This window comes from Nerophis ophidion, linkage group LG13, assembly GCF_033978795.1.
Source record: "Nerophis ophidion isolate RoL-2023_Sa linkage group LG13, RoL_Noph_v1.0, whole genome shotgun sequence".
NCBI lineage: Eukaryota > Metazoa > Chordata > Actinopteri > Syngnathiformes > Syngnathidae > Nerophis > Nerophis ophidion.
Window position 1 is genome coordinate 36,099,359 of NC_084623.1, and position 14,517 is coordinate 36,113,875.

The 14,517-nt window shown below is 41.0% G+C and overlaps 1 protein-coding gene across 2 annotated transcripts in view; it reads right to left on the reverse strand.

The window, feature by feature from the left end:
- LOC133564494 (eukaryotic translation initiation factor 4 gamma 1-like) overlaps positions 1-10,631 on the reverse strand; it is a 93,033-nt gene extending 82,402 nt beyond the window's left edge. The window contains exons 1-3 of one of the 2 annotated variants that reach the window (XM_061918847.1): positions 10,511-10,631; positions 8,166-8,286; positions 3,690-3,776 (exon numbers count right to left, since the gene is read on the reverse strand). In XM_061918847.1, coding sequence (XP_061774831.1) covers positions 3,690-3,776; positions 8,166-8,286; positions 10,511-10,530 — 228 coding nt within the window. In that variant the 5' untranslated portion in view covers positions 10,531-10,631. The remainder of the gene's footprint in view (positions 1-3,689; positions 3,777-8,165; positions 8,287-10,510) is intronic. The other variant, XM_061918846.1, reaches the window with a different exon arrangement.
- Positions 10,632-14,517: the final 3,886 nt, after the last annotated feature.

A 14,517-nucleotide genomic window follows, 5' to 3' on the forward strand; every position in this document is an offset into this window, starting at 1 on the left:
AGTCCAGTTGCGAACTATAGAATGCCCTGAGATGATATGTTTACACTATAGGCCAAATTGGCCCAAATCTGATTTGTTTTATATTTGATTCTCTCCATCTGACATTATACACGGCAAGTAAAATTTTATTTTCATCAGAAAATGTGCATGTGGCCCCATTGTTACTTTGACATCACTTGCATGCATAGTTCGCTAAAGTGAAAAAAAGGAAGTTGACCAGGAGGAAGTTGCAACTACTTAAAAATAAAATAAAAGTCATCCCCATTGATATGGTCGCCAAACATTAAAAATGAGTATTTTTACGAAATAATAATATATATGAATTAATGGATGTATATTGCTTGCCTAACAGAATTGATATTGCGAAATTCAATGGACAAATTTAAAACAACAGTTTCTTTAATTTAAAAATACAGCTCAATTTTACACTTGGCATACTCATCGCACAGGCCGAATTGAACCTGTTTCACAGGCCTGATCCGGGCCGCATGTTTGACATCCCTGATCTAAATGCAAGTATATGCTTATTGAAAGATGTCTTTTTATATAGGAAGTATATTATAATATATTTCCTAAATTCAAAAACACAAGCAGACACCCAAACGCATCAGTTATAGTTGTTATACACAGCCCCTTAAGACATCTAGCAGCTATACAATATTGTTTTAATAGCTGTAGCTTTAGAAGCCCTGTATTGCTAAATATATGTTCTGGCTATTTTTTTTTTTATTCTTGATAGTCCAAATATGTTGACACAGACACATGGATATAGTAGTACAGGCACCTCTTTTCTCACAGCCGTGTGCGTAACTGGTACAGTTTGCACATCATTTTCATACAAACCCGTTTCCATATGAGTTGGGAAATTGTGTTGGATGTAAATATAAACTGAATACAATGATTTGCAAATCATTTTCAACCCATATTCAGTTGAATATGCTACAAAGACAACATATTTGATGTTAAAACTGATAAAAAAAATTTTTTTGCAAATAATCATTAACTTTAGAATTTGATGCCAGCAACAAGTGACAAAGAAGTTGGGAAAGGTGGCAATAAATACTGATAAAGTTGAGGAATGCTCATCAAACACATATTTGGAACATCCCACAGGTGTGCAGGCTATCTGGGGACAGGTGGGTGCCATGATTGGGTATAAAAGCAGCTTCCATGAAATGCTAAGTAATTTACAAACAAGGATAGGGCAAGGGTCACCTATTTGTAAGCAAATTGTCGAACCGTTTTAGAACAACATTTCTCAAAGAGCTATTGCAAGGAATTTAGGGATTTTTACCATCTACCGTCTGTAAAATCATCAAAAGGTTAAGAGAATCTGGAGAAATCACTGCACGTAAGCGATGATATTATGGACCTTTGATCCCTCAGGCATACTGCACCAAAAACCGACATCCGTGTGTAAAGGATATCACCACATGGGCTCAGGAACACTTCCTAAAACCACTGTCAGTAACTACAGTTGGTCGCTACATCTGTAAGTGCAAGTTAAAACTCTACTATGCAAAGCGAAAGCCATTTATCAACAACACCCAGGAACACCGCCAGCTTTGCTGCGCCCAAGCTCATCTAAGATGGACTAATGCAAAGTGGAAAAGTGTTCTGTGGTCTGACGAGTCCACATTTCAAATTATATTTGGAAACAGTGCACGTGGTGTCCTCCGGAACAAAGAGGAAAATAACCATCCGGATTGTTATAGGCGCAAAGTTCAAAAGCCAGCATCTGTGATGGTATGGGGGTTCATTAGTGCCCACGGCAGTGAAGGCAGCATTAATGCTGAATGGGCCGTACAGGTTTTGGAGCAACATATGTTGTTATCCAAGCAACGTTATCTTGGACGCCCCTGCTTATTTAGCAAAACAATGCCAAACCACGTGTTACAACAGTGTGGCTTCGTAGTTGTCGTAGTACTTTCCTGGCCCGCCTGCAGTCCAGACATGTCTCCCATCAAAAATATGTGGCGCATTATGAAGCGTAAAATACGACAACAAGACCCCGGACTGTTGAACAACTTAAGCTGTAAATCCAGCAAGAATGGTAAATAATTCCACTTTAAAAGCTTCAACAATTAGTTTCCTCAGTTCTCAGATGTTTGAGTGTTGTTAAAAGAAAATGTGATGTAACACAGTGGTTAACATGCCCCTTCCCCACTACTTTAGCAATTGTTGCAGCCATGAAATTCTAAGTTAATTAATATTTGCAAAAATAAAAAAAAGTTTGAGTTTGAACATCAAATATCTTGTCTTTGTAGTGCATTAAATTGAATATGGGTTGAAAAGGATTTGCAAATCATTGTATTCCGTTTATAGTTACATCCAACACAATTTCCCAACTCATATGGAAACGGGGTTTGTACATGTTAAACAGTGATCAGCCTTGATAAATCACACTGCACGTGCTGAATCATTATATTTGCATCTCCTCTTTCTAGTATTGTGGGGTTTCTGTCTATCAGGATATATTCTGCATATTTATGAAGACAGACACGCTAAATGGATTGCGCTACCTATTCTGCTCACTGAAGGGACACAATCCTCTGCGCCCAAATTTAGCAGATCCGCTTCATGTACGTGTTTTTGTACACACAAACCTTTAGTAAATCAGGTTAAAGTTAACTCTAAATAAGGGTGGACTTAATGGAACATTATGAGGAAAGAAGAATGCACGTAATGTGTGTGCGCGCTTACAGCAGTCCCATAGATGCAAACAACAATTTACATAGTAAATTATGCAAGATTATCAAATTTTTTAAACCAAATTTAATGACAGATCTGGAAGTTATTTACGTAAAAGTGCTGATTTAAATTTTTTGCAGTCTGACACGCGCAGGTGCCTCATAATTCTATAGAGGAAATTTGCGATATACAGTATATCGATATCGTTTTATTGCCCAACCCTAGATCAGGCCCTTGATGTCTAAATAAGTGCTTCCACCTCGCAGTGACGTCATAACGTAGCCAGACTGCAAAACCCGCAAACAGAGCCATCCAAAATTGTGTGAAAGCTCATGTCAGAATACATGAAAATTATGATTTGATGCTTCGGCATTTTCAACACAAGTATCTAACATTGTACAAAAACAATAGTGAGATAAGACAAATTCAACATAGGTCCCCTTTAAATAAAATATGTGTTGAGCTTTAAACCAGGGAGTCAAAACTATGATAACCAGCTACAACTTATGTACAGTAAACATTTATCAGACAGTTCTTTAAGTGTACTTAACATTTAAAAGAACCATACTTTATTAAGGGAGGAAGATTTAGGCAAAACCCCTATAATCAATTTCCTAAAATGAGCAGTTCAGTGACACTATAGCCAAAGAGATCATTTCTTGTTGATATGGTGTGTTATTTCTTATGTTAGTAAACAATACTTGAAACCTTGTGGAGGGGTTGGGCACCACCCTAGGGAGAACTTAACATGTTTCTTCATGTGAAACAAATAATTTTAAAAAATGTTTTATCTGTGACAAACATTCCGCTTAAGCGGAAGGGAGAAATCTATTAAGGTGAAGAATTTAACACTAATTCAAATTAGAAGGTCGGTTCTTTACAGAGTGTATATAGTATGTGTACTTGAATGTGTTATTTAGTATATTATGGGATACAAATAAGAATGCATGTGTGTGTGTGTGTGCATGTTTGGCCAGAGCAAACTTGAGTATTCCTACCTGTCTGGACTGAGGTGTTGGGTTCATTTGTGGGGGTGGTGTGGTGGCAAATACAACAGAAGGGGGCTGCCCAAGGGGGAATGAGGACTGCAAAAAACAAAATGTAAAATCAACAGAAGCCTAACATGACAGCGGAAATAGGGAGTACATAAGGAGTGTCACTACATGAGAGGAAATCAACCCGCAAAAGATCAATTGAAGCAGAGAATAAAAGATGGGGTGGCAACCAGATAGTTACAAATGTCAACTTCAGCGATGTCGTAAAAAGTATTTATGTATGTATCACCTCCATTGCATTCAGCTATGTTTGAATTTTATATGCATTCTAATTTATAATCTATCCAAATAGTCATCGAAAACAAAATGGTTAACAATGTAGCTAATGGGAGTACTGTACTGTGCCCACAAAGCCCTCTTGAAAAACATTCACAAATCGCCAACAATACAATGTTGTGACCTGCATTTTAACAAAGTACACACACTCCCATTATAATTAACACACACACACACACACGTCAGGGTTTCTCACAGCGCTTGGTTGTTAAGGCAGCCACCTTAACAACAAAGAGCCACCGCCTAAACTAAAGTCTTAACAAGCTGCTCCGCTTAGTTCTGCCTCTGCCTTTGTCAGTATGTCTCTCCAGCACCCAGCATTGTCCAACCCACAGAACAATCTGATTGGTTACAAGCAGAGCAGTAACAGCCAATCAACAGTGGGTATTCAGAGTGCATGTAACAGCCAATCAGCAGTATGTGCATGTGTATATGTGTAATATGTATAAATACATATATATGCACACACACACATATATATATATATATATATATATATATATATATATATATATATATATATATACACACACAGTATATATATATTATGTATATATATAAATAAATACACTTATGTATATATATACATATATATATACACAGTGGGGCAAAAAAGTATTTAGTCAGCTACCGATTGTGCAAGTTTTCCCACTTAAAATGATGACAGAGGTCTGTAATTTTCATCATAGGTACACTTCAACTGTGAGAGACAGAATATGAAAAAAAAATCCGGGAATTCGCATTGTAGGAATTTTAAAGAATTTATTTGTAAATTATGGTGGAAAATAAGTATTTGGTCACTTCAAACAAGGAAGATCTCTGGCTCTCACAAACCTGTAACTTATTCTTTAAGAAGCTCTTCTGTCCTCCACTCGTTACCTGTATTAATGGAACCTGTTTGAACTCGTTATCTGTACAAAAGACACCTGTCCACAGCCACAAAAAGTCAGACTCCAAACTAAACTATGGCCAAGACCAAAGCGCTGTCGAAGGACACCAGGAAAATAATTGTAGACCTGCACCAGACTGGGAAGAGTGAATCTACAATAGGCAAGCAGCTAGGTGTGAAAAAATCAACTGAGGGAGCAATTATCAGAAAATGGAAGACATACAAGACCACTGATAATCTCCCTCGATCTGGGGCTCCACGCAAGATCTCATCCCGTGGGGTCAAAATAATCATGAGAACAGTGAGCAAAAATCCCAGAAACACACAGGGGGACCTGGTGAATGACCTGCAGAGAGCTGGGACCAAAGTAACAAAGGTTACCATCAGTAACACACTACGCCGACAGGGAATCAAATACTGCAGTACCAGACGTGTCCCCCCTGCTTAAGCCAGTGCATGTCCAGGCCTGTCTGAAGTTTGCCCACATGGATGATACAGCAGAGGATTGAGAGAATGTCATGGATGATACAGCAGAGGATTGAGAGAATGTAATGTGGTCTGATGAAACCAAAATAGAACTTTTTGGTATAAACTCAACTTGTCGTGTTTGGAGGAAGAAAACTGAGTTGCATCCCAAGAAAACCATACCTACTCTGAAGCATTGGGGTGGAAACATTCTTTGGGGCTGTTTTTCTGCTAAGGGGACAGGACGACTGATCCGTGTTAAGGAAAGAATGAATGGGGCCATGTTTCGTGAGATTTTGAGCCAAAACCTCCGTCCATCAGTGAGAGCTTTGAAGATGAAACGTGGCTGGGTATTCCAGCATGACAATGATCCCAAACACACCGCCCGTGCAAGGAAGGAGTGGCTCCGTAAAGAGCATTTGAAAGTCCTGGAGTGGCTTAGCCAGTCTCCAGACCTCAACCCCATAGAAAATCTGTGAAGGGAGTTGAAAGTCTGTGTTGCTCGGCGACAGCCCCAAAACATCGCTGCTCTCGAGAAGATCTGCATAGAGGAATGGGCCAAAATATCAGCTACTGTGTGTGCAAACCTGGTAAAGACCTATAGTAATCGTTTGACCTCTGTTATTGCTAACAAAGGTTATATTACAAAGTATTGAGTTGAATTTTTCTTATTGACCGAATACTTATTTTCCACCATAATTTACAAATATATTTTTTTTAATTCCTACAATGTGAATTCCTGGATTTTTTTTTCACATTCTGTCTCTCACAGTTGAAGTGTACCTATGATGAAAATTACAGACCTTTGTCATCATTTTAAGTGGGAGAACTTGCCCAATCGGTGGCTGACTAAATACTTTTTTGCCCCACTGTACTTGTATAGCGCTTTTCTACCTTCAAAAGCGCTTTGACACTCTTTTAACATGCGCACACTGATGGCGGGAGCTGCCATGCAAGGCCCTAACCATGACCCATCAGGAGCAAGGGTGAAATGGCCTGCTCAAGGACACAACGGACATGACTCGGTTGCCGGAACCTGGGGATTGAACCAGGAACCCTGAAATTGATAGCACGGCCGCTCTACTAACTGAGCCATGGCGTCTAATGTAGTCTGCAGTGAGCAGAAATCAGTGATTAAGGGAAATAATAGCAAACGTTCTGATGCGTTTTTGAAATTAATGCCGAAAATTATCATCCATTCATCCATTCTTTTTTTACCGCTTGTCCCTTTTTGCAGCTGGAGCCTATCTCACCTGCAATCAGGCAGTAGGCGGGGTACAAAACACTTAAATATTAAATGTTATTATAAATGTACCTGTTACTACATTACATATATACTTACATCATGTATATACAACCTTACTTTTAATGGCTTTATAGGCAGAACTGAGTGTCTCCCATAGGCTCCTTTGTAAGCGGACTTTTGATTGCATTTATTTAATTGTTATAATGCCTTAAAAAAATATAACATACATCGTCATGTCTGTCATAATGGTTGTAAACAATAGGCAAAATTCCCCAAAAAAGTGCAGTTCCCCTTTAAGAACCGGTACCGTATCAGAAGTACCAATTTAGTACTTCCATTCATTTTCTACCGCGTGTCCCGTACTTGTGTCGGTAAAAATGTATACCAATCCCTTTATACATCTGGATAAGGGAACATTTATTTTGGATGGGTCACAAAAGAAGGCCGGGCCCTTTGAAATCGGTTATAATTTTGCATGCATGACTTACACATTTGCTTTTAGCTGTTTAACTTGTTTTCACTAATAAAAACTAAAATGAAAAATTATGAAAGGTGAAATAAATATAATAAATATGCCTGAGCGCAGGTGGGAAAGGCTCCAGCCCCCCGGCTATAGATAAACGGTAGGAAATGGATGTCATCTCTGACATCACAGGTATAGAGTGTATCAGTAATATTACGTTATTATACCTATTCACATTATTACACTGATGTTACAACCCTAGTATGTACATTCTAGGTGTGTAACGCTAAACGGCAACTTGATTGATTGATTGAAACTTTTATTAGTAGATTGCACAGTTCAGTACATATTCCGTACAATTGACCACTAAATGGTAACACCCGAATAAGTTTTTCAACTTGTTTAAGTCGGGGTCCACGTAAATCAATTCATGGTAGAAATAATGATGACTGTGTTAAAAAGTCCAACTGTTAATTATTATTACGGTTTAAATCAAAATGACCGAAAAACCATGATAGATAACTGTAGTTTGATAAATTCATGACTGACTGGCGCCAGCTTGCTAGCTTAAAACCTAACATGAAACAAAAGCCATTAACATCCTCCGCCATTAAGAAGCGACACACCCCAATCTAAACTTATATAAACAAAATGCTGTCCAAGCTATTCAACTGTGTACATTCAATCAACAAGCTGTACTCTCTTAGAACAGATTGATCGTTCAATACTTTGAGGATTAAGACTGAGGCGTTTTTCTATGGGGGGGTTCAAGGACTGCTGAACAGAGTAGGACACCACAGTGCCCGCCAGAAATAATAAATAACGGTGATAGATTTTATTTGTCAGGCACTTTTCATTTCAATAAAACAAAGTTCTCCAGTACAAACCTTTATTTAAAACCATAAAAGCTTAGCCGTTAAAATAGATAAAATACTAAGATTAAAAGTATGCAAAATACTTTAATAATGCATCAATTTAAGTTATTTTAAAAAATTACTTGATAATAATGATAACCGTGATATGAAATTGTTCATTTTGTGACATCCCCAGTACAGTACATACACAGACTTATAACCTTACCTGTGAAAGGCCAGGGGAGGGGGCAGGGTGAGGGTGAGAGGGGGGTCCTGTTCCAGGCTGTGGTGCTTTATTCATTTCATGGAGTTCTGCATAGGAGGGGGAGGTCCACAGCCTTGCAAGCCTTTAGAAGAGAACATCCAAGTAAAATATGTTGCAAAGTGAAGTTTATTGAAGGGTGCACTACATAATGAACCCTGGTATTGTGTTGTGGTGTAACTCGCTCATTTGTTAAATAATCCATCCATCCATCCATTTACTACCGCTTATTCCCTTTCGGGGTCGCGGGGGGCGCTGGCGCCTATCTCAGCTACAATCGGGCGGAAGGCGGGGTACACCCTGGACAAGTCGCCACCTCATCGCAGGGCCAACACAGATAGACAGAAAACATTCACACTCACATTCACACACTAGGGCCAATTTAGTGTTGCCAATCAAATAATTGTCATTAAAAAATTTAACAAAAACAAATCAATAAAAGTAACAACTGTTGAATCTTCCCGCTTGGGTATATAATGGCTAACTAACATTGCAACCTTTCTAATGTGGGAAAGCTGTAAACCTATAGGGGAAAGACTAAACAGGATACACATCACAGTAAGCATATAGGATATGCTAACTCCAATAAGATATGGACTAAGTGGATGAGGTGGCGACTTGTCCAGGGTGTACCCCGCCTTCCGCCCGATTGTAGCTGAGATAGGCGCCAGCGCCCCCCGCGACCCCGAAAGGGAATAAGCGGTAGAAAATGGATGGATGGATGGTATACTTAAGAGAAAGTAACACTCAACAGCAGTAATGTGCCTTTATAAACATTAATGCAGTGATTCCTATCCAAACTAGTGTTAAAGGGTCTGTTTGCAACATTTACACAGATGCCGAGAGGGTGTCAAATTTCCCAACATTCTAGACAGTATATCACGCCCTCTCACAACTTTACCAACGTAATTATGTAATTACGTACGTACGTAACACATGCACACGCATTAGCTTTAGGTGTTGTTAGCTAATAGCAAGTTGGACAGCTAGTATTAGCTGTCGGTGAATGTATATTTTATCATAACTACAGCATGACTGAAAATTGTTTGTTGCTTCTTTTGGACTGCTTTTGTATATGTGCGCGCGCTCCCTGCGCATACTTGTTGATGAGAGCAGGTGAGTGACAGCCCAAAACAGCAATCACTTTATTCGGCCGGTTAAAATTGTTATTACATTAACTTTGTAATTATGAAAAATATAGAAAATTGTCAAACAAAAATGTTGTGTAAAACCACTAATCATTACAAACTAATCATGCTACTTTGGACTCAACGTTAGCTGCTTTTTACCAGGCTGTGGATTGTCCCACGAGAAACAACAGGACAATTGACCTACTGTATTCTAATGTCAGGGATGCATACAGGGTCACACCCCTCCCCCCACTAGGGAAGTCTGACCACAATCTTGTTAATTTGCGGCCAAAATACACCCCCATGGTCCAAAGACAGCCTGTTAACACTTGCTATGTGAGGAAGTGGTCCCCTGAATTGGAAGATGCCCTCAGAGACTGCTACGACACCACAGACTGGGACGTGCTGCTTCCACAGGGTGAGGACATTGATAGGCTGACTCACTGTCTCACAGATTACCTCAACTTCTGCGTGGACGTGATCTGCCCTGCTAAGACTGTTCGGTGCTACCCTAATAACAAACCTTCGGTAACACAAGAAATTAAAGCTGTCCTCAACAAGAAGAAAGCTGCCTTCAGGAGTGGAGACAGGGAGGCAATGAGAGCAGCACAGCGGGAGGTGAAACGATGCGTGAGGGAGGCTAAGGACAGCTACAGGAAGAAGCTGGAGCAGAAGCTGCAGCAGAACAACATGAGGGAGGTTTGGGAAGGTGTGAAAACCATCACAGGCCACAAGACAAAGATCAGAGCTGTTGTGGGGACAATAGAGAGGGCCAATGAGATGAATAACTTCTTCAACCGGTTTAACCAGCCCATGTCCTCTCCACTCCCCCACTCCCCATCACAGCCACCCCCTCTTCTGCTCCCCTTAACGAACCTCCCCCCCAGCCATGGCAGCACCCCCCTCCACCACCTCTACGCAGACATTAGTCATCTCTGCGGACCAGGTCAGAGGTCAACTGAGGAAGCTACAGCCAAGGAAAGCAGCAGGCCCAGACAAGCTGTGCCCCCGACTCCTGAAGACCTGTGCTGCAGAACTGGGTGAACCACTTCAAAGGATCTTCAACCTCACCCTGCAGCTGGGAAGAGTGCCCACCCTCTGGAAGACGTCATGCATCGTTCCAGTTCCCAAAAAGAACTGCCCCAGTGAGCTGAACGACTACAGACCAGTGGCTCTCACCTCTCATCTAATGAAGACATTGGAGCGGCTCTTTCTCAGCCTCCTCAGACCACAGGTGCAACATGCCCAGGACAGCCTGCAGTTTGCGTACCAGGCAGGCGTTGGTGTGGAGGATGCTATCCTTTACCTGCTGCATCGAGCCCACTCACACCTGGATGAGGGAAATGGCACTGTGAGGATCCTGGACTGATCCAGCCCCGCCTCCTTCAGGACAAGCTCTACAAAATGCGAGTGGACCCCTGCCTGGTTGCCTGGATTTCAAACTACCTCACCGACAGGCCACAGTACGTCAGACTGAAGGACATCACGTCTGACACTGTGATCAGCAGCACCGGAGCACCGCAGGGAACGGTGTTGGCCCCTCTTCTCTTCACCCTGTACACCGCTGACTTCTGCTACAACTCAGAGATGTGTCACATCCAGAAGTACGCGGATGACACAGCCATCGACGGGTGCATCAGGGACGGCAGAGAGGAGGAGTTTCGGAATCTGGTGAGGGACTTTGTTGTCTGGTGCCACACGAACCTCTTGCAGCTCAATCCATCAAAGACCAAGGAGCTGGTCATTGACTTTGGGAGGTCCAGTCCACGGTCACAACCTATTGTGATCGAGGGAGTTGAGGTACAGACCGTGGACTCATTCAAGTACCTCGGGGTTTGGGTGGACAATATGCTGGACTGGATGGTTAACACGGACCACCAGTACAAGAAAGGACAGAGCAGGCTGTACTTCCTCAGGAGACTGCACTCCTTCAATATCTGCAAAAAACTCCTGTGGATGTACTACCAGTCTGTGGTTGCCAGTGTTCAGTTCTACATGGTAGTGCGCTGGGGGGGGGGAGTACATCTAAGAAGGACAGCTCCAGACTTGAGAAACTGATCAGGCGGGCCGGTTCTACAATCGGAATGAAACTGGACTCACTGGTGACGGTGGCAGAGAAGAGGACTGTTGACAAACTAGTGAGCATCCTGGATGATGCCAGTCACCCTCTGCATAGCGTTATCAGTAGCCAGAGGAGCCTGTTCAGTTCTAGAATGCTTCATCCCAAGTGCAGGACTAATAGACTCAAAAACTAATTTGTCCCACACGCCATTAGACTGTACAACTCCTCGCTGGGGCGGGGGGTACTAGGATGACAGGGGATGCAAAACAATAACAGTGCAATACGTTTTCATAACTTGGTCACTACTGCCTACTTTGTTTTGTTATATTCTTATTTTACGGTTATATTTTTATTCCCATTGTTGCTTTTTAGTTTTTATTCTCATTGTAATATTTCTCTTTTTTGTTTCCATTTAAACCCCCATTATTTACTTTTTACTTTTATTTAAATTGATCTCAACTCTGTACACTGGTGCTGGAATTTGAATTTTCCTGAAGGAATCAATAAAGTACTATCTATCTATCTATCTAAACTGTGTGTGTGTTATATTTTTTGCTTTGAAAAATGTTACTATGAGGAAGTTGCAAGCAGCACCTTTAATGAGGGATCATCAAGTGTGCTTTGGCAAACTATCAGATTTAATCTATCCATCCATCCATTTTCTACCGCTTATTCCCTTTTGGGGTCGCTGGTGCCTATCTCAGCTACAATCGGGCGGAAGGCGGTGTACACCCTGGACAAGTCGCCACTTCATCGCAGGGCCAACACAGAAAGACAGACAACGTTCACACTCACATTCACACACTAGGGCCAATTTAGTGTTGACAATCAACTTATCCCAAGGTGCATGTCTTTGGAAGTGGGAGGAAGCCGGAGTACCCGGAGGGAACCCACGCATTCACGGGGAGAACATGCAAACTCCACACAGAAAGATCCCAATTAGTCCAAAAATTGCTTGTGTTTTTTTTTACTGAATTGGCCCTGGTCTGACAATGTGAGTGTGAATGTGGTCTATCTGTGTTGGCCCTGTAATGAAGTGGAGACTTGTCCAAAGTGTACCAGGCTTACCGCCCGAATGCAGCTGAGATAGGCTCCAGCACCCCCCGCAGTAGAAATGGATGGATGGACAGTACAGAAATGTAACAGTCTAAGCCAGCAACATATGGTCACATATAGAACAACTAAATGTTTTTTCACTAGATTGCAGATTATAAACACATTTATGTTTTATGTTCGGTGGTGTGCAGTTACATTTCCATCCATTTTTCTGCCGCTTGTCACTTTTGGGGTGCGGGTACATTTTTGTAATGCAAAATATGGGGTTGTGAAACACTGCATTAATACTATATGAGCAGCAGTATGTTTTATTTTAGCATACCAAATGAGAACTAACGGGCTAACAATTGTCGGTGATAACCAGTGATGAAAGTAAATGTTTATGTGTCTTTGTCATTATAACCCTTCGATTCATCCATTTTCTACCGCTTATTCCCTTTGGGGTCCGTTGCTTGGATTAGATTATGTTATTTCAAAGGGTACAATGCAATTTCATAAAACACAGGACTAATATCAAATTGATATTATTCATTTTTGTTTGACTGCTTTAGGATTTAGGGCAGCACGGTGGAACAGAGGTTAGTGCATGTTCCTCACAATACGAAGTTCCTGAGTACAATCCCGGGCTCGGGATCTTTCTGTGTGGAGTTTGCATGTTCTCCCCATAAATGCGTGGGTTCCCTCCTTCCTCCCACCGCCAAAAAAATGCAACTGGGGATAGGTTGATTGGCAACACTAAATTGGCCCAAGTATGTGAATGTGAGTGTGAATGTTGTCTGTCTATGTTGGCCCAGTGATGAGGTGGCGACTTGTCCAGTGTGTACACCCCCTTCCGCCCGAATGCAGCTGAGATAGGCTCCAGCACCCCCCACCACCTCAAAAGGGACAAGCAGTAGAAAATGGATGGATGATGCTTTTGGACTTTTTTTTGTCAAGTTTGTGTGTCCTCTCAATTGCTCTATTTATTGGTATTCTGAATGTTGCTCGGTCGGGGTTTGGTTTTGGAATTGCATTATTTTTGATTGATTGATTTATTGAGAAGTTTATTGACATCATAATAATTGAATCCATGTAATACTTTAAAAAGGCAAATGGATGGCACAAAAAGCCAAAAGGCTTGTTTCCATTGTGGTCCATTATTATGGTTTGGTTTTGTTGGATTCCATCCATCCATTTCCTACCGCTTGTCCCTTTCAGGGTTGCGGGGGGTGCCTATCTCAGATGCATTCAGGTGGAAGGCGGTGTACACCCTGGACAAGTCGCCACCTAATCACAGGTCCAAGACAGATAGACAGACAACATTCACACTCACACTCACATTCACACACTAGGGCCAATTTAGTGTTGCCAATCAACCTATCCCCAGGTACATGTTTTCTGCGGTGGGAGGAAGATAGAGTACCCGGAGGGACCCCACGCAGCCACAGGGTTGATTAATAAAAAAAATTGGAAATAAAATAAAATAAAACACATTGCTACACATGGGTAAAAAAAAAAGCCAGAATTAGCCAGAAGGCCAGTTTTTTATCTGTAGTCCCTTGGCCATGATGTAAAGAAAAAAGCAGTACAATTACAAGAATAGAGAGAGACAAAGAAAAAAAGCACAATACATATAGAAAAGGGGTCACGAACATTTTTGGCTGAGTGAGCCATGAAAGCCAAATATTTTAAAATTTATTTCAATGAGAGCCATATTATATTTTTAACACTGAATACAATGCGTGCATTTTTTAAATAAGACCAATATTTTTAGAGTATGATAGGTCTCTATTTTTTTTAATAAAATTGCTATTTCTTGAACAGGTGCGGTAGGAAACAGATGGATGGATTAAAATGCATGAGAATGTTTTATATCTTGAACGTTATTTTTAACATCGTGATTACCAGCGGAATTATTCATTACTTATCGTGTTAATAGAATAGAATAGAAAGTACTGTATTGATCCCTGGGGGAAATTCAGCACCACAGTTCGCTCACAATAGACAATAATAATAGTTTATAATATATGAATAATATAAATATATTCTACATATATTCTACATTTAAGTGCAGTCAAGAAGGAACATA